Consider the following 19,842-nt stretch of genomic DNA (forward strand, 5'->3'; position numbering starts at 1 on the left):
TGGGGCTGGGATTAGAAGGTGCCCCATACTCACCTTTCACTGGGGAGGCAACTGGCCTGGCATTTCTGGGGAGCTACCCTGCTTGACCAGGCCATCCTTCCCCAGCAGGGTGCAGTTTTCAGTCAAACCCAGGACCATGGGGCCTCCTCCTTCCCCATAGCCCCAGCCCTTACCTCCAAGATGTTGTCAGCAGCAGCTCCAGCCAGCTGGTGCTCTCTAACTGGCTAGCAGCATACTGCTCCTCCCTCTGCAGTTCAGAGCCCAGGTCTTATAGAAGACAGATGGACCCTGCTCCTAATCAGGCAGCCCTGCCTTATTGGCACTGCAAGCAGCTGGGGACTGCCTTGCTGCTGCTGCTCAAGCCCCTGAGAGTAAAAGAGCACCCTGTTCTCTGTTACAAAGGGTCCTTGATATCTCATCTAACCCAATGGCTGCTCAAGAGAGGATCAATTCTATCTAAACTATCCCAAATAAACATTCACCAAACCACCACTGGAGCACTTCCACTGACAGATTCCACAGTGACAGAAGACAAGTCTCCTACATCTTAGCCTTGTGCCATAGTTCCCTAAAATATGCTACACCCCAACAGAGTTCTTTTGCCCACTCGGACACCCTGTCATATTTATACTTATTTTGCTTCTGGTAGGTTTGTTTTTGCCATAATAGTAAATACAAATAGATCTTAGGGGCTTCAGTGTAGAGCTGGCATTATGTATTCTGTAAGCATGGGTGCAGCTGGTGCCACCTTATTTGGGGGGGCACATGCCCCCCCAGCAACCAGTCAGCAACTGGGAGGGAGGTACTCTACAGCTAATCTTGCCAACAGGGGTGGAGGTCCCCCACAGCAGATCACACCAACCAGGAAACGGCCACGGTGCTCCTGGAAGTGGTCGCGGTGCTTCTCACTCCCTGGCCAGCGCTCATCGGGGGGTGGGTACCAGTGCTCCCACCTGCCCCCCCTTCCTGTCATCTAAGCAGGGAGAACAGCCTGTCAGGGGGTGCACCAATGCTCTCAGGGGGTGCACGTGCACCCCCATACACCCCCTCCACGTTGCCACTGTCTGTAAGTATGAATAAAAACAAGACATTAAGGACCTGGAAATATCCAAGATACTTATCTTTTTCTTTTGTTCATTAAAGTTGTCAATAATAACCCCAACAAAGAGATTCAGCGTGAAGAAAGACCCGAAGATGATGAAAATCACAAAATAGAGGTACATATAGCGATTGGATTCCATTTTTGGCTGTTCTGATTCCTAAAACAAAAGGAAAATGAAAAGAATATGGTGCCAATCCTGACCTGAGTTCTGTATGGAAGCAGGGTCCTCCCACACAGAACTCCTTGAAGGATCAGAAATTTGTTAAGTCATTGCAAATGCTGAAAAATCTCTCTAGCTGAAATCTGTCTGTAGGATACAAGAAGTCCTACATTTTAGGCAGTAAGAAAGAGGAGGGAACAAACTTTGTAGCATGACTACTTGGAAGTTCAATGGCACTGCAGATGATAATGTAACTGGAGACAATGTTTTTGGCAGACCACAATTATCTTTCCTGAAACTGAAAATATGTTCTGCAAATAATACTCTAAATATTCTGTTGCAGAAGTAATTGCCCAGAGTATTAGCCCAATGTCTGAGAGCAGTATTGCTGCTCTTGTTTGTTATTTTGATTTTCTTTACCATATATGCTATGGTACAGTCTGGTCATTGGGCAGAACAAGTTATAATAATTTGGCATTATCGTTATTTGTATGAAAAAAAATGAAGGGCAAAGTTTCCCAATCCACTAACTGTACACAAAGAAATAAGACGATAGAAAGATGAGTTATTAGTTTACTTTAATTTTGCATATGTATTTCTTTTTTTAAAAAGCACTCAAGCTTTTCTCTTTTAAGCAGCTGTTTAAAAAATAACATCCATTGTGGCTCTGTGGCTGATCCAATTCCCACTCAGGTCAATAGGAATTTTTATTGATTCAGGTCTCAATGAAGTCATCTCACTGGCACAGTTTTCAGAAGTGTTGAACAATTAGCAGCTTCCACTAAGATCAATGGGAGTTACAGTGCTCAGCATTAGCAAATCAGACAATTTCTTTTGGAACATAAAATCCAGCCACTGCTTTTAAGAATCTCAGCCTAGATATTTTCTTTTAATCAATGGCACTGGGGAAAATGCTATTATAACAGAATCCAAATTCTTCCTAAAATTAGATTCTGTACCTGTCCATGAAGATGAAGGCTTGTGAAAAATCCAGAGGTATACAGGTCTGCAGCAAACAGATGCACTGGACTGCTGAGCTGCTCTGACTGTTTGCTGAGGCTTTTATTTCAATACATCAGGTCTTGAATCACCTTGGCAGGACTATTGATTCATAGATTCATAGTTGGTAGGGGCTGGAAGGGACCTTACAAGATCATCAGGTCCAGCCTCCCTGCACTTGGGCAGGAAAGACCACTGGGGTCACCTGACCCCAGCAAAGTGGGCATCAAGATGCTTTTTGAAGATCACCATGGTGTGTGACTGTACCACCTCTGGTGGGGGGGGGGGGGTGTCTGTTCCAGACCCTTAGCACTCGACCTGTAAAGAAGTTTTTCCTTATGTCCAATCTGAAGTGATCTTCAATCAGTTTGTGCCCATTGTTTCTTGTCTTTCCCTGAGGGGCCTTGGTGAACAGATGCTTTCCCAGGCCCTGATGTATGCCCCGATATACTTATAGGCTGCCACCAAGTCCCCTCCGAGTCTTCTCTTCTCCAGGCTGAACAGTCCCAAGTCTTTCAGCCTCTCCTGACCTGCTCTCCAGACCTCTAATCATGCATGTGGCTCTCCTTTGGACTCTCTCAAGCTGCTCCACATCCTTCCTGAAGTGCAGCACCCAGAACTGGATACAGTACTCCAGCTGTGGTCTCACCAAGGCTGAGTAGAGCAGGAGGATGACATCCTTAGTCTTGCTCAAGATACATTGGTATGAGCTCCAGCTCATATGAGAAGCAGAATCCTTTGAAGTAAAAGTCACAGCAAGCATCTGAGCGGGTAATACATGTGGTAATCCTAAATTTGGCAACCCACCAAGAACTAAGGGTTGCACAGCACCTGAATGAAAGGTATGGGATATACTGTATGTTAGAGGTGTGCAAAATGGGCCGTATTTGATTCCAATTCAGCCCGGATTGGGGACAATGATTCGATTAGTTGATTCGGATCACTGTCTTGATTTAATTCAGCCAAATCAGAATCTGAAGATACGATGCTGATTTGAAGAATCAGAGATTCGGCCATAGATGCAGCTTTAAATGTTTTTTCTACATACCTCGAGAAACCAAGTGCAACTCATGATCACCGCTATGGTGGGGCAGATGGAATATCCCACAGGCATGCAGGGGGCCCCCATGTGCTCAGCGGCAGACCTGGAAGTGGACCAGATGTAGTTCTGGTCTGCTTCTGGGTCTGCTGCTGAGCACACTGTGGACACCCCCGCGCTCCTGTGGGATGCTCCATCCGCCCCACCATCTCAGCTTTCACGAGCCACCTGGTACCTCGAGGTATGTAAAAAAAAATTTCTGTGTCAGGGGGGTTTCTGATTCAATTCAGAGAAATTAAAGGGTCTCCTGATTCAGAGATTTGACCACCGAATCAGTCACCGAAAGGATTCGGAGATTCAGCCACTGAATCGGGCCAAATCGAATCAGTAACTGAAGCTTCACATAGCTCTGCCATATATTACTGTATATTACTGTTGGTGGTAGGAAATAGAAAGCTTTAAACAGCGTGAGTATATTCTTCTATGTCATTTCTGAGTTTATTTACTTTCTTATTAGTAATCCTTTTGACTTTAAGTTTTTGGGACCCAGGACTGTGTGTGTTCCTTTTGTACAGTACCTAACACAATGGGGACCCGATCTGGATTGGGAACTCTGGGCGCTATAGTAACATAAAGAGTAAACAGGTCTGGCAATTTATTGTAAAGGGTTGTTTAGTTCAATCATTGATCATCCCCAGTTTTAAACATTGAAGCTTTTAGCTGGACATAAAGTTATTTCCCTGTAAAGCATTTACTGTTGCAACTGATATGCATTATACTGCATATCATTCATGAGTGAATTGTTTGCATCAGAAGGTGGAAGCTGCGTCCATGCTGTGGCTCTTTCTCTCCGCTTCCTCCCCCACCCACACCTGCAGCCTGGGCATAGTAGGAAGCTGAAGCAGTGAGCGGGGAGGGGGAGTTGGGAGGAGGGGTAAGAGTGGGGAGCTGTGTCACAGGACCAGGCACAGGCAAAGCCTTCCAGCTCCCCAGGCTGGATCTAGTGGCTCTGCAGGTTGGATCTGGCCCTTGGGTTGTATGCTGCTGATCCCTGCATTATGAGGTTGTACAGACTAACAATTTAATGAGGATCAAAAGAGCAAAGGACAAATTTAGGCAGGATAAGTCCACCAGCGGGTATTAAACATGACAGTAGGGTGCAACTTCCAAATCAGGACTTCAAGGCCTCTGAAACCTGGAAGCAATGTGGGAAGATGGGCAGGGGACAAATCAGTCCAGACAGGCCCTGCATGAATACTTTTTCCCTTAGCATCCACTCTCTGTTACTGTGAGTGAGGCCATAGGTTCATTTAGCCACGTGTATTTCTTATATTCTCTTATATCCTGAAATTGGAGACTTTGATCTTGAGCAGACAGTACCGGCAAGCAATGTATAGAGCGCACTACCCGGTATTTCAAACAGTTAGTATGAAGATTACAAAACACAACGAAAAACTGGAGAGGCAGAGCCAAGAAAGCACACTGGCAATGTAGAGCCCTACCTCTCGTGAATCAACTGCTGCATACATAATGTCCGTCCAGCCCTTAAATGTTGCCTAAAATAAATTAAAGAAACCATATTTAACATTTAGCATAAGATTCTCCATCCCATCAACTGTATTTATTTGCAGAAGGCTCACATTTTTCCCTTTGAAGTGTGTACGACATGGAGGGTAGGCTCTCAGTCTGTCTTTCCAAAACAAGATGCCTATCTTATTTGGGGTTATGTGATACAAGAGAACATGCAGTACTGCTTTAAGTTTTTATGAGTATGAAGGAACTATAGGTCTGCCACAGAGACCAATCAGTCAGTTTCCCATAACCCCCAAGGTTGCAGAGCAGCATCAAAATGGCACACTTACGACGCTTCTCCATTGCTGACATTCTTTGTCCACGTTAGAAAGTTGTGTTCTGGTCTTCTGTTTCCTTCGTAATGTTATCTACCCACATTTCTCTTTGGTAGGGGAACTCCCAGCTGATGCATTGGGGCCACATCTATCTATGCCTCAACCCCCACACCTCATTTCAGTGCAGTAGGGAGGCTGGGGCATTGTGGAGTCATCTTTCAGTGATGTTATGCTACAGATTTTGTTCATGTGTCTGTGGTCCAGGAAAGACCCTCAATTCAGTGGCAGAACAAATGTTCTCAACAATTAGCTTTAAAAGGTGGTGGGGCAAGGACTGAGCCCAGAATCAGAGTTGGAACAAAAATCTCTGCACTGAGATTTATTCAGGGGAGAGAATTCTGCTTCCAGTCTCATGAAATTAAAATTTCACTTTCCCAGCATATAACTGAAGGTCAAAATAGCCCACGATTAAATGGTTACCGCCCTAATTTGCAGCTACCCATTAGGATCGACATGGTGCTCATGCTGCAGATGGGGAGAGAGGCGGTAAGAGGACACCTATTACTTTTTTTCTGCAGGAACTTGGCACATTGTGAGTGTAAGCATGAGATGGGGAGAGGAAAGAAAGCTAATCTGTAAAGCCATGATTTCCTGCCACCAACAGAGGTGAGTGAGAAGCAGGCAGAACATTTACGACACCCTGCAGCATGCCAGCAAGCAAAAGAAAATCGAACTTACCACCTGAAGAAGTGCTAGGTAACCAGAACCAACATTATCAAAGTTGACCTTAGCATTGACCCAGTATATCTTTTTTGTGTCATTTAGGCTTTGACAGTGGTTTTTATTCTCAATAAGATGACTTAATTCTGAATCTTCTTCCGTCAAGTTAACACATTTTTGAAACTTTCCTGCAAACAGGTTCACACCCATGATACTGAAAATAAGCCAGAAAATGAGGCAGACGAGCAGAACGTTCATGATGGACGGGATGGCACCCACCAGAGCATTCACAACCACCTTAAGAGACATTAAAGAAAACAAATATGGGTACTTATTGCAGGACATGGCCACACACAACGAATAGCACTTTGCGACAGTTTACTGTTTTGTGGAACTGAGCAATTGCTTGTCATTTCTGCAAGCAGTTACACATGCAAGTAATTTGATTCCTGTGAATACTCTGCCAAAGTCAATAGTCACTGCTGGCCTGAGTAAACTTTTCCACATGCAGTGTTTTCTCTTAGGCTGTGTGTAGATGAAACAAGGGGCATGTGTGCACAACACTTTAAAATGGGTTAAATGCTTTTGCACCGCTTTAATGGCACTGGTGTTTGCACGTGTCAGCGGTGTATTGCACATTAATACCAGCCGCTGTAGCACTTTTGGTGGCATAATGCGCCTTAAATGACTCTGGGGTGCAGGATAATAAAACACCTCTGAGGAGTTTTAGTAGGCTGCCCCACAGCTGTGAAGCAAAACACTGGGCTCCGTGCAACTCAGGGGCTGCGCATGCAGCCCACGCAGGCAGCCTGGCAGCAGCCCCGAAAGGTAGGCTCCACCGAAGAAAAAAAAAAAGAAACAAGCCTGATTTGTTTTTTCCCCTTGGAGCCTGCCTGCCTGCATGAGCTGTGAGGGGACCCGGTCCTTCCCTTTGCAGCTGCGGTGCCCCCAGGACTGCCCGAGTCAGGTGCCTGCAGATGGGTACTGGCTGGGGAGGGGAGACTGGCACTTCCATGGAGGGAAGCACCAGCTCGCAGCTCGTCACTTCAATTTAAGGTGAAATAACGCCCCACTTAGTCTACACATGCCCTTAGACTGTAACCTCTTTGGAACAATAAATCTCTTTACCCTGTGAAATACCTCAAATGTTTTGTGACACCATTAAGCATCAACAAAGTAATTATAATTGGAAGATGATATTTCTAGTTTTGTTCTTTGTTTGCCATTACTACCTTTCTCCATGAGAACTAATTCAGAGTATCATTTTTGTAAAAGTAGCATGGAAATTTTGTTATTAGAGGACCCATGACTCCCTGGTTGGTAGATTAATATCATTATTATTATTTATTGCATTTACGTAATGACAAGGAGTTATGGTCACGGATGAGGACTCCATAGTGCTGGGTATGATACCAGCATGGAAGTGGATGACTGTTCCTTCCCCAGAGAACTTACAATGTAAGCATGCAACAAGAAACCACCGAAAGATACAGGAAATGGGCCAGTACAAAAAACCCAGATAATATTTGTCAACATGATAAGCATTGGTTTTGGTGCATTGTCAGTGATCAGCCCCTTTCATTTCAAAGAAAGCTCATCTGCAGGACCCCTCTGTCTGGTATCCCTGTAGAAGGACCCCCCTGAAGCCATCCCGGCACAGCAAGAGTGGCAAGCATCTGGCTTCAAGACCCTAGCTCTTCCTTGCCCTGGCTCCCGTTCTCCCTATCTGCGGCACTCGTTTCAGAGAGCTTCCTCAAAGCAGGGGTCAGTTCTGATGTCCCAAACAGCTCCACTTCAACAAGAGCCACTGAAGTTACATCCAGCAGAGAGATCAAGAGCCTTTGGGCACCTTTTATCGGTTAATTAAACTATCTGACTGTCACCCATTTCACACACTTGAGAATACCGAGGGGTTTGGACTGTTTGTTTTGTGCTGGACGTAGTGGAGTTTACTGATAATGAGTAATGTGATGATAATGTGAGGCAGATGGGACATGCTTTCCTTCTGGTGTATCTGTGGGAGTCTCTCAGCCCCCCTTACCCCTGATTTGCACCACGGAGAGCATGCCATGGAGCTGCTGTATAACATGTTCACATTGGCACAGAAATTTGCTGTCACTGTTCCAGGCAGCCAATGCTCAACAAACAAACACCCCTGATGTATAACTAATATTCTAAGATAAGGAGCAAAAATATGGGCAAAGATGGGTTGTTTCAAGGGGGGATTCTTAACCTCTGACCATTCTGTCTGAGTCCTTGCCCTTTTACACGATCACATAGGAGGCTTTGATGATTGCGTTTACTCTTACCCTCATCCCTTCAAATCTTGACAGTGCTCGCAATGGTCTCAAAGCTCGGAGAGTCCTAAGAGATTTCATAGGACCAACTTCAGAGTAGCCGAGTAAATTTGCTATAAGGCTTGCTAAAGACACCTAAACAGGGATGCAAAGCAAAAGACAAAATATTAGTACAAGCCAGTCATCTTCCTCTCTCTCTCTCTCTCTTACTTTTTCACTCTTCTTTTTTTTTTTTTTTGGTTAAAAAATCCTGCCAGTGAAAGTGTGAACCAACAGGAGGTCTGTAGGTCAAAAGCAGAAATACATTTTATATGTAGAAAATAACAGGTAAATTCTGGGCCCGCCCAAAATTAATAGTAAAATACCCAGTGATGCTATTCATGTCATAACTTCATCCATTTATTTAACAAAGCAAATTTAATTACCTCCATTACTACCCTTACCCTTGATTAATAAAGCTAAAGAAATGCTGTGATGAACATTTGACCAAACTGAATAATAACCTACAGTACCCAAATTATGACACTGTAAAAGGACTTGATTCACAGAGGGGCCTTGATTTTTCTGCTTTTGGATAAAAAAATGAATCCCCCTTCAGGATGTCTCAGATTTGGCATTTAAAAAACAGAGAACATTTTGTTTGTGTTCAAAAGCAAAACTTACATCTACAATGAGAAAATCAAGCCAACACCAGGCATTGGTGAAGTACTGCTTGAAGCCATAAGCCACCCATTTCAGAAGCATCTCCAGGACAAAGATGAAGGTGAACATTTTGTCAAGAAATTCCAACATTATTTTAATACGTGGTCGCTCTGAAAGATGAACATCTTCAAAAACCTGGAATACGAAGTTTAGATACAAAACCACTCGAGCAAATTTCACTGAAATATTTAATGTTATGTTGGGATCAAAGACATATGCATCTTTGTATTAGGGATGAGATTCTGCAAATAGTTATGCATGAATATAGCTTTACATCTGTGAGCAGTGAAGGTGATAATAATGAAAATGATACATTAGACATTGTGGAAGGATCAAAAAATATGATTACACACGAAGCTAACTATTCCTTGCTCCATAGGTACAGCCATCTTTCTTCATTAAAACTTTATTTCGTGGCCTAGAATCTATTTGCCCCAGAAAATCAGATTGATTCAAGAGAAGAGAAGATGCAAAGAGAAATAAGATTGATAAGAGAACAGAAGATGCAAAGATAGTAAAGACGGGTAGTGGAAATGCCAGCCTTGGTACCGCTATGTCTTCTCAAGTCCTATATCTGCAGCAGTTAATCCTACAGTTATCACAGCTGCAAGGATATCAGGTATGGCCATTTCATAGATGAAGACATAGTCTCAGCACTGTAGTTTGTAGTGGGCAAATACAGGTTCTCAAAACCATGTGGCATTGAAGTTGTAGCCCCAAGCCTGAGCATGGTGACAAATTTCTTCCAAGGAGAAAAAAAACTGCAGAGCAATGAGGATATTTAGAAGCAGATTTCTGAGTGGGAGAAGCAATACATCTGGGCTAGGGACAGGCTGCTAAGTATGACTGGGGAGGGGCTTAAACCCCCACCCTGGCCTGAAGGGACCCTGGAGGTGTCCAGTGTCAGTCAGCAAGGTAAAAAACATCTTTCTTGGCTAGAAATGAAGTTTACATTTCCAAATGGCTTAAATACAGTATCTTCCATATTTCCGGGATATATGTTGTAGCCATGTTGGTCAAAGAATTATAGACAAACAAAACTCTTAGGTTATAGGTGATCTCTTTTATTAGACCAACTAAATAGTAGCAAAAAACCCCAGGGGGAAAAAAACTTCCAACCTCTCCATCCCCTGTGCAAAACAAAGTTTGTTTTCTACCTGGGAGACTTTTTACAATCTTTGAATTCTCCTCAGCCCGGAGAGGGTGTTTGGACCCAAAAACATGCAAAGAAATAGTTTTTGCTACTATTTAGTTGGTCTAGTAAAAGATATTGCCTCTAATCCATGGGTTTTGCTTGTCTATAATTTGCAGACCAACGTGCCTACAACACATATCCCTGAAATATATCGAGAGGGAAGTTTAATGATACACATAAAGATACTATACACGTGAAATAATCTGACAGAAAGCTCAAAAAAAAAAATCTAAAACCTGAAGGGAGGGTGTGACAGTTTGTTAGAGTTGCATATTCTGTCATGTAATTGATAGTAATTCCAATTATGATGATCAGTTAGGCCTTTACTAAGTCATTTTTTCCCCTCTGCTCTCAACAAATTTGAGAATACTTTCCTTCCTTTGAGCTAGAAATCAAAGAATCGTAGAACCAGAAGGGACCTGTAAGGTCATCGAGTCCGGTCCCGTATGATAGGCAGGAAGTTATTGGGCTCAGACAAACTCAACAAAGTGCCTGTCCAGCCTGCTCTTGAGCCCCTCTGAGGATGGTGACTGCACCGCCTCTGCCAGGAGTGTGTTCCAGATTCTGGTGACCCTTACAGAGAAGAAGTTCTTCCTTATATCTAGCCTGAATTTACCCTCTATAAGCTCATGTCCATTGGTCCTCATCTTCCCTTGACATGCCTTCCTGAAAATGCCTGGCTTTGGTATTAAAAAGCTAATATTATAATTCAATCTGACATGAGATCAAGTTGAATTTACCAGGGCTCCACTGCTCAGCAGAATCATGAAGATGATAAAGGATTCAAACCAAGGATGTTCAATAATCCTATAGCAGGTTTTCCTCAGATTCCACCACTGTCGGCCTGGAAAATGTGTGGTGTCCACCATACAGCAAGGGAAATATTGAATGACACCTAAAAGAAGGAGACAAGATAATGGATTGTATCTGAATACCAAGGGTTGCATAAATATTTCTAGATGCTGTTGGGAAAATCCACAACTACTTAAAGTCTGTTCATTGGGGGGGGGTTTCGGTCCTTCTCTGAAAACAGTCTACATAAATATTTTAAGCAATTATGAATATATTGCACCTGTTAACGAACAATCTTTCTTCACTTCTATATGGCATTGAGAATTCCAGCAATATTCATTTATTGCATTGGGTTTACAGAACCTCAGAAATTCTTTATGAATCTCCGGGCTTTGAAAGCCTTTTGCCAGCTCTCTCAACAAAATAACCACTGCTGAGAGGTGGAAAGGTAACATAGCTGAGACGAGGAATCAGTCCATCTCAGAAATTACATATAAAGAAAAATCTGTAGGTTTCAACTCCATCCCCTTGATACTGCTGGGCTGATCTTTCCATTCTAATTTCTAGACCTTTAACCCTTCTAGTTTTAAACATACAAAGTGACCTGGTTTCCATCACATGCCTTGAAAGAATATTCAACAATTCATTTGATACTGGTATTTTAAAAAAAAATAGGCTGAATATCATGACAATTTCTTTTCAATCTCACCATATTATTAGTACCTTTTATAAGTGGGGTTAGTTGCACTGCTAGTTATGAAGGCTGCCCAAGGCTTTTAATCTAAACCCTGTTTCCAACTGCTTATTCATGTTACCAAAATGTAAGAAATTGGGCTGAAATTTTCTATGTTGTGCATCTGCTCCATGCTGACTTCCTTGTGGGTTTTTCTTCTATTGAGAATGAGAATACATTGTTTTGTCCATACTAAAAGTTCTGTGGCCATAATTTTGAGCACTTTTAGTGTTGTCATGGTCTGAATCAGGGAAATGAAATTAGGAGGGTGGTCTTTGTGTCACATATTTTAAGTGTTTTTGTTTTCCTTAAAAGTCTGCTTCAGTTTAACTAAATAATAATTTTTTGGCAAATTGCCCTTTGTTTGTGCTCCAGAGAGACTTGCTAAAGCAATGCATCTGATATTCCTAAAGGCTCCACCCATACTAGGCAGGAAGCTGCAGGATATTGGCAGCATCTACACAAGGCACTGACAGCGCAGTAGCTCACTACTACTGTACAGTAGCATTGCATGGCATGAAGTGTGACATGACGCTACTGTGCAACAGTAACAGGCTACTGTGTAGTCACCATCGCTTAAAAGCCGCAGTATACGCAAGCACTAAATGACTGTGCAGTGATGACTACGCAGTCAGGATCTCGTGTAGATGCAGCCCCTGAGTAGAATATCCCTGCTATCGCTTTTCTAGACCATACTGAAGCCAGGTACAGGAATGAGAACCGAGAATAAGGAGTCTCTCTTTCTTGTGCTCTAAATGACTGCCATGCTGGGCCCAGGCAATGTAAAGGAGAAAGGCATTTGATTTAAAAACAGGGGAGACATGAGCTGGACCTGAAGAACAGATCCTAAGTGTCTTGAATCAGGTATAAAAAATTAGGATATATTTTAACTAAAACTCTCTGTGCCTCCGTCTCATGCCTACAGATTGAGGGTAATAGTACTTCCTTACTTTAGGTTAGCGTGAAACAGACTGAATTAATGTCTGAAGCATTTGTATAGTACAAGGATGAACATCATAGAAAAGCCCAGGAGGAATTTAATAATTCTGTCTTCATGGGGATATGCATTGGCGACGCATAGGAGGTGCATGGGGATGCATGTGCAACCCCTGAGATTGACAGTACACCCCCTGCGAAAAGTGCCACTGATGCTGTCAGAGGTGCCTGTGGGTGGGCACCACTTGGCACCCTGCCCCTCCCTTGCTGCCGATACCACTGGTCACCTATTGCCACTGGCTGCTGCCGATGCTGCCAATACAGTAAAAAAGGCTTTGGATGCATTCCTCATTGTGCAGTGAGGAAAGAAAACAAACATTACATAGCAGCTAATTAAGTGAACAACGTCCATTCTGTACAGTGAATGAGGTGGGGATGCTTTGGAAAAAATACTAAGACTATGCAATAGGTGCAAACCGATGCTACCCTTATGCTGCCATAAAAATCTGTTACTCAAGTTGTGAGCAAACAGATATCCTAGTCCCTTGTCATATACCAAGTGCTCAAAAGTGTCGCCATGATCAAAGGTAGTCACATTTTGTAATGATTTATAGGGGCAGATGTCTGTTTGATAATTGTGTGCCCCAATAATTCCCTTACAGGGAGCTCCAATGGCTAACATATCCAGCTGCCATGCCCCAATTTAGGGCATGTGTTTGCAAGCATGGGAACCCCTATGGGCTGGGGAATTCCCTGGGTTGGGGTGTAACACCAAAGGCCATTGTAGCATGGGATCAGGACCCAGAAGCCTTGGAAATGGGCAGGAACCAGCCCCTGCAGGACAGTGACCCCACATAACATCTGTAAATGCCAGTGAAGCGGATCAGATGTATTAGGACACATCTGGGCACGGCTTATTCTGCTCCAGAGATGAGGTCTTTTTATACTCAAAGACTGTCTCATTACGCGTACTAGTAAGTGAGCCAAATTAAGGTTGCAAGGACAAGTTTAATTGTGACATTTTCTAACTTTTGGGTACAACCTTAATAAAGGTGTTTTAACACTGTAGATGATATATTGTGGAGAAGGAAGTATACTCAAGGGACGTAAGGGAATCTATAGCCCTGAGTAATTCCTATGCTTTGTTTTTATGTACTAAATTTGAATGTTTTAGATGATTACGATATACCACACCATGGTGTAAAGTAAATATTAACTGCCTGCAATATTCCTTGTGCTTTATGCTTTGGGAAATCACTTGAAACCGAACAGAGCAGGAGTATGTAGGCCCACATGTATTTAGACTCCGAGGGTGCCTATACACGTGCTCTGATGCATTTTGATTAGAACATGTTGGAGCAGACTCGACTCAAGTCTGCTGGAGTGCTCCTACTAAAATGCTCCAGCATGCTGCAGCACCTCATGGGTTCAGCATCCCACATCTCCAAATGGCTGGGTGAGCACTTCACCTAAAGCTCGTTCAATGAGCTTTAGTTAAAGCACCCCTGCCTCCATTTTGAAATGAAGAATACTGAATACATGACATGCCGCAGCATTTTAATTAGAGTGGCTCTTGGAAGTCACTCTAATTAAAACGTCCCCATCCCCACTCCCACCCCTGAGCACATATATAGGTACCCTAACTTTGACCACATAGTTTCTTCACTTTATTTTTGTCACATAAATAGCAAAAAACAGTGTTAAATTAGTCATTGTTTATATAAACTACATAAATATTTTATTCTTTAAAATATGGTTTCATGACATCATCTGAACATATCATTAACCATTTTTGTTCCTCCTAAAATCTGTCAAGCTGTCCATTAGAAATGAATACACTTTTCTAAGAGTTTCACCATAAAGTAAAGGGCTATTACTTAGCACTTATTTTATAGTAATTTGCTTCTATACATATAATTCAAGTTCGTATTAGATATTATGCTTGGTACAACATCTGACAAAAAGCCAATGGAGAATGGTTTGAGTCTTTCCATTGACTTCACTAGGCTCCGGATCAGGCTTATATGCCTTTACAAGTTATATATATATTTTGTCCAATGCCCACCTCATTTTCTTTCACAATTACTTCTCCTCTGTGTTTTGTATTATTTTTAGCTCACAATTAAAACATTTTCATTCATTCGAGTTCTGTTTTCCAAGCTGTTTTCTTTATTTCATCGTTTTTATCTCCCTCTTATTTTGTTGTTGGCTTCAGTATTTACAACACTATCAAGTTGCTATTCCCACTGCAAATTTGATTAACTTGATTACCTTCATTTCTAAATCATTAGCAAAGGTGCCAAATACCAATGACACTAAATTACACCAGGAGTAATTCTCCACCAAGATTAGACAAAGTTAGTTTAGTTTTGTGGTCTGTCATCTGTCTGCTATTGTTTTAAACCAATACAATCCTTGTATCTAGAGAATTTCCGGCTGAAAAAATAGGGAAAGTTTTCAAAAGCCTGATTCTCAGATCTGGCCATGTTACTCTTGGCCAACATCCCCAAATGGGGTGAAGTTCTTAGGTTATATGGGTCTGTTTCTGCTTCAATACAGTAATTTGTTACTTGTTCAAGCCTAAGACTGCTCTAATATATACCTTAAGCAATGGTTTACAGTGACTTACAATTTCTACTGTCTGGAGATTACTGAGGTACAAAGGCTTTCTTTCGACATTGATGACATGTCATTTCTGAAACAGACTGAGACTTCCTAATCTGGGGAAATCTCAGTTTTCCCTGTAAGAGAGTGACACAAAGACCCTTACCAGGCCCAGGATCTGGCTTTGTGTTGTCAAGTCATAGGCAAACAGGGTGTGTCATTCCCACTTAGGCATTTGGAAGTAGGCACATGTCCAAATGTATCAGCCTAGCACATCAAACTATTCAGTTAGCATAAATATTGTATTACCTTTTTTATTTTCAATTTTGCAAGTGTAAAATCCCTTTAAGCAGCTCCTGCCTCACATCTTACATCACTTTCTAATACAATCTCATTATCTGTGTACAGTCTTCTGCAAGCATCACCATTATGGGCATTTCAACTATATTAGAGTCAATTAACATATAAATTCAGAGCTTTAAACACAAGCATGGCACCACAAAGCTATTAGCTTGGTTTGTATCCACCCTGAGGTTAGATTAGAATCTCTATTTTTTTTTACAAACCAGACATTAAGCACTAGGAGAGACCCTTATCTTGCCTTGGTTTGAATTTCTGTCAAAAATTCAAATATGGAAAAGTAGGGGAATCATAGTTAGAAGGGCTACATGAGTCAGTAGAAAGTGGTGGTGATGAAAGGGGTCCTGACTGACAAGACTAAGGAAAACTATGAAAGAGAAAACAGTAAAGAGTCTAGTAAGGAGAAGCTGTTTAAATCCTAGCAGGCAGGTGTCAAGCAGGAGTGAGAAGTAACAGCTACACAAGATGCTTTACTACACAGTAGAGCAAATTACTGCATAGTAAGTGTAACATGCAAACCCTTATTGCAGTATATTGCTCTACTCACAGTTAATTTGCTATCTGCAAATGCAAGTAGAAAATTAACTGTCAAGTAATTACTGTATAGTAAGGCATACATAGATGGCTGACCAAGAGCAAATTTGCTCCTGGTCAGCTGGGCAGCAAGGGGGAGGAGATTGCTTCCTGCCCCCAGGAGAAGCCTGTTGCTGGGCCAGGCTTCACCGCTGGAGTCTGGGTGGGGACAATGACTCCTTGCCCCCACTCTGAGATTGCACTGGCAGAGTGGGGGGCTGGGAGACTGCTCCCTGCCCCCACTCCATGACTGTGATTGCAAAGCTGGGGCAGGGAGCAATCTCCCAGCCCCGCTCCGTGATCACAGAGTGGAAGCAGGGAGCTCCCTGCATGGGGAGAGTCTCTTGCCCAGTCTGCAGCTGGCTGGGGCCTGCCAGAGACCGGGATAGTACCTGGCTAGGCCTGGAGCTGTCCTGTTTTGGGCAGTCCCCAGCCAGCTCCAGGCTGCACATGCAGACTTCCCTGCAAAGCCTGGGGCTGTCCAGGAACTCTCCTGGTCAGGGGCAGATCCCAACCCCACAGCTTTTTCCCAGCCCAATACCACAATTGTGTGAATGAGACACAGGGCTTGGAAAGAGGTGTGTGGGAGGGGCAGGTCCCACCAGCTAGAAACTGCTGGGTAGGGAATCTGCTGGTAAATTACTCTGAAGTAAATTACTCAGGTGTAAATCCATCCAGCAGCATTTGCACATGTAGATGAGCCCAGGGAGTAAGAAGCAGTCAGGCACAGTTAATAAGGTGCAAAGAAATCCTGGTAGCTTTAAGGGTGCTGTGGAAAAATGAGGTCCTTAGGGGATCACAAGGCAGAAAGTAGGTATTGAAAAGAAGCCAGGGGGGAAAAACCCAAATCAGACTGAGTTCAGGGAGGCTACCTTTTTGTCTCAGCAACAATGGTCAAATGTTTAGGAAAGGCAGGAAGACAACTTGACGTCAGTTGTCTTCCTGCCTAAAGCGGGGGGTGGGGGCTGGACCCAATGATCTGCAAAGTCCCTTCCAGCCCCTAACAATCTATGAATAAAGTCCTGCAAGTAACATTAAAAATGTATATTTTCTTCTAATGAAAATGACAACATTTTTGTTAATGTTAGCTTTGGTTAGGAGCAAGCTGTGGAAATTTTAACATGTATCAAGAACAAATACAAAAGAAAAATGTGTGAAGCTAAGAGTGGGTTTCCAGGTTTATTGTCCTAGAAAAACTCAACCAATGGTGACTAATTTCTGTATGTATTTTGCATTTATTTTGCCAATTACACAGATGCGTATGAAAAACGTAAGGGTTTTTATCCTTATTTATTTTATTAGCCTTACATGCCTCCCTCCCAAAAAGAGTTTCAGGGTGGCTTACAATAAAACCAGATAGATTATAAAGAAGGATAAAAATATTAAAATATAATATGAATTAGAGCAGAGGTTCCCAAACTTTTTCTTATTGTGTACCCCCTTCCAGATGTGCCAGAATACCAATGTACCCTTACCAGCATACATTTTATACTTAAACCCTTAAATTCCAATTATTATTATAATGAAAATTAAATCTACCATTACACAATTTCTCTTGTGCACCCCCAAGGGTATGTGTACCACAGTTTGAGAACCCCTCCACTACAGCAAACTCACTAGGCAATGCCCTATAACTTAATTGCTGAAGGCCGGCCCAAGTACAAAGGTTTGACAAGGCTTCTGAAACATAACTGGGCTTGGGCTCTGAGGGACCATCAGGGGAAGGGATTTCAGAGCTGAGGAGGTAGTGCTGAGAATGGCCTCCCAAGTGTTCTCACCAAATGACCTTGGGGCACAGGTGGCATTTGCAGGAGGTTGTTCTTTGCTGCTCTTAGGGATCATAATGGAACATAAGGAAAAAGTCAGTCCCATTGCCATGTAGAGCTCTGGCCATTTAGGGACTCACAGGTCAAAGCCAACACCTAGTTAAGCATTCATTTAATAACTATTCTGAAAGTAGAGAGGTGTTCATTGACCTGTGTCTGTGCATTAACTAAGAAAACAGGTGATTCTGGACTTGTTCTCCCATAGTCTTTGTAGTGCAATGAGCAGATCCTTACCATCTGGAAAACAATTACTTGGTTCCTTTAAGTTTTCACACAATTCAGGGATCTGTTTCAGAATCTCATCTGGATCAGTCAGATCTACTGTGCTGGCTTCAGAGGAGCTGAAAACATCAGACTGCAACAGAAAGGATATATTAATTTGTTCTTATGCAGCCATTGTCCTTTAAAATAAACTGAATAAGTACCTTGGTGACTAGTTATACAGTGAGAGAGCTATTAACACAAAATACATAGAAAATGTGTGTGCATTAAATACAAAATTAAAATACATTATTTCTTGATTTGTGGTCTTTGTTAAATTAAAAAAAACCCTGTAACAAATATACAACAGAGACTGACCACAGTTGAAAGCTTCATGTTAGATAATTAAGTGTATTACCTCTTTTTGTTCTAGTGATGGTGATTCAGCTTTCCATTGTCTACCTATGGAAAACTCACTTAAGTCGTCACAGGAACCCTCAGATCCTTTACTCCAACCTGCTGGGCTTTTATAGTGCTCTCCCCTCTGTCTCAGGTGGTTTTCCTGTTGGAGATAATCTGAAATAGATTTTCTAATTGACAGTCACTCTATTTTTATAGAGAGAAGTTGGGGAAAATTCTCCTCGGTAACTGTAAAATAAATTAAGGAACTTGCAGTTCAACATCAGGTCGAAGTGAGGAATTAAGTACAGCTATGTAACAGGATTCAGAACTGGAAGGGGAGATTTTAGAGTGAAAGCCAGTCAAGACTCCATAGTCAGAAGTGAATTGCAACAATTCAGAGAAACCTAAAGGAAATGGATTTTATATGTAATAGTGTAAGTGTGAAAGAGAGGTTTAATTTTAACCCTTCTATCTTGTCTGAGAAAGAGGGAGTCCTTGTTAAAATTTCATACTTTGAGCCCCTGAAGCAATATACTTTATTTGGGAACTAAGTATCTTCCTCTGCCAGGTAGCTAAGACTAAACAGAGATTTCAAGGTCAGAAGGGACCACCATGATCATCTAGGAAAAAAGCTTGCATAATATAAATCACCTAATTTCACTCATGAATTCTTGTCTCAAGCCCAGCAATATATAGTCTCTCACTTAGACAACCGAACTCGATATATATTTTCCAAGTGATAAGAATCTGGCACTTTAAAGATTTCCACTCTTTTTCCTGGATGGACTTTTCTGTCTTCCTTCAGATGGATCATGTTATGTTTGATTCCTAAGAGCTCTCTCATATCAAACATAGTATCCCTGACTAGGCTTCTTACCTGTTTATTGTATTCTGTTTCTGTGCATATACTGTATTTATCATCGTGTTCTTCATAATCCTCGCTAATCTTCTCTGCCTCCGCCATAGGGACACAGATAAATACATTAGGGTTAGTGATAAAGTCTTCGAACATGCTAAGCGAGCACTGGTCCTCATTTCTCTCAGTCCCATGATTTCTGTTATTTTCCACACAATTTTTCCTTTCATCCACAGTCACCACACACATGTTCTGGGAAGTCAATTCCATTTTCTTTTTGAGTGTTTTTTTTGCATGCCAGAGTTTTCCACAGCAACAATTCCACATTGCAAATTTTACCAAATAAACTGCCCGGTGGATCCGAGCCACCGCAATCCGGAGGTTATTGGTCTCTCTGTCATCTTCTGTCATCTGCAGGTTGGTGGCACTGAAGGAGTTCAGCAGCAATGCAATGAACAGGTTGAGAACCTGAAAATAATTGAAGTGAAAAGAAAGCTG

At 42.3% G+C, this 19,842-nt stretch overlaps 1 protein-coding gene across 2 annotated transcripts in view; it reads right to left on the reverse strand.

The window, feature by feature from the left end:
* The window catches only part of LOC149865102 (sodium channel protein type 5 subunit alpha-like), a 67,830-nt gene that overhangs the window by 4,828 nt on the left and 43,160 nt on the right, over positions 1-19,842 (reverse strand). For both annotated transcript variants that reach the window (XM_090049945.1, XM_090049944.1), the window contains 9 exons: positions 19,366-19,812; positions 18,505-18,648; positions 18,120-18,240; positions 10,802-10,956; positions 8,828-9,001; positions 8,177-8,299; positions 5,886-6,164; positions 4,803-4,856; positions 1,118-1,259 (listed from right to left, as the gene is read on the reverse strand). In XM_090049945.1, coding sequence (XP_089906071.1) covers positions 1,118-1,259; positions 4,803-4,856; positions 5,886-6,164; positions 8,177-8,299; positions 8,828-9,001; positions 10,802-10,956; positions 18,120-18,240; positions 18,505-18,648; positions 19,366-19,812 — 1,639 coding nt within the window. The remainder of the gene's footprint in view (positions 1-1,117; positions 1,260-4,802; positions 4,857-5,885; positions 6,165-8,176; positions 8,300-8,827; positions 9,002-10,801; positions 10,957-18,119; positions 18,241-18,504; positions 18,649-19,365; positions 19,813-19,842) is intronic.

This window comes from Crocodylus siamensis, chromosome 5, assembly GCF_052110815.1.
Source record: "Crocodylus siamensis isolate JL-2025a chromosome 5, ASM5211081v1, whole genome shotgun sequence".
Lineage (NCBI taxonomy): Eukaryota > Metazoa > Chordata > Crocodylia > Crocodylidae > Crocodylus > Crocodylus siamensis.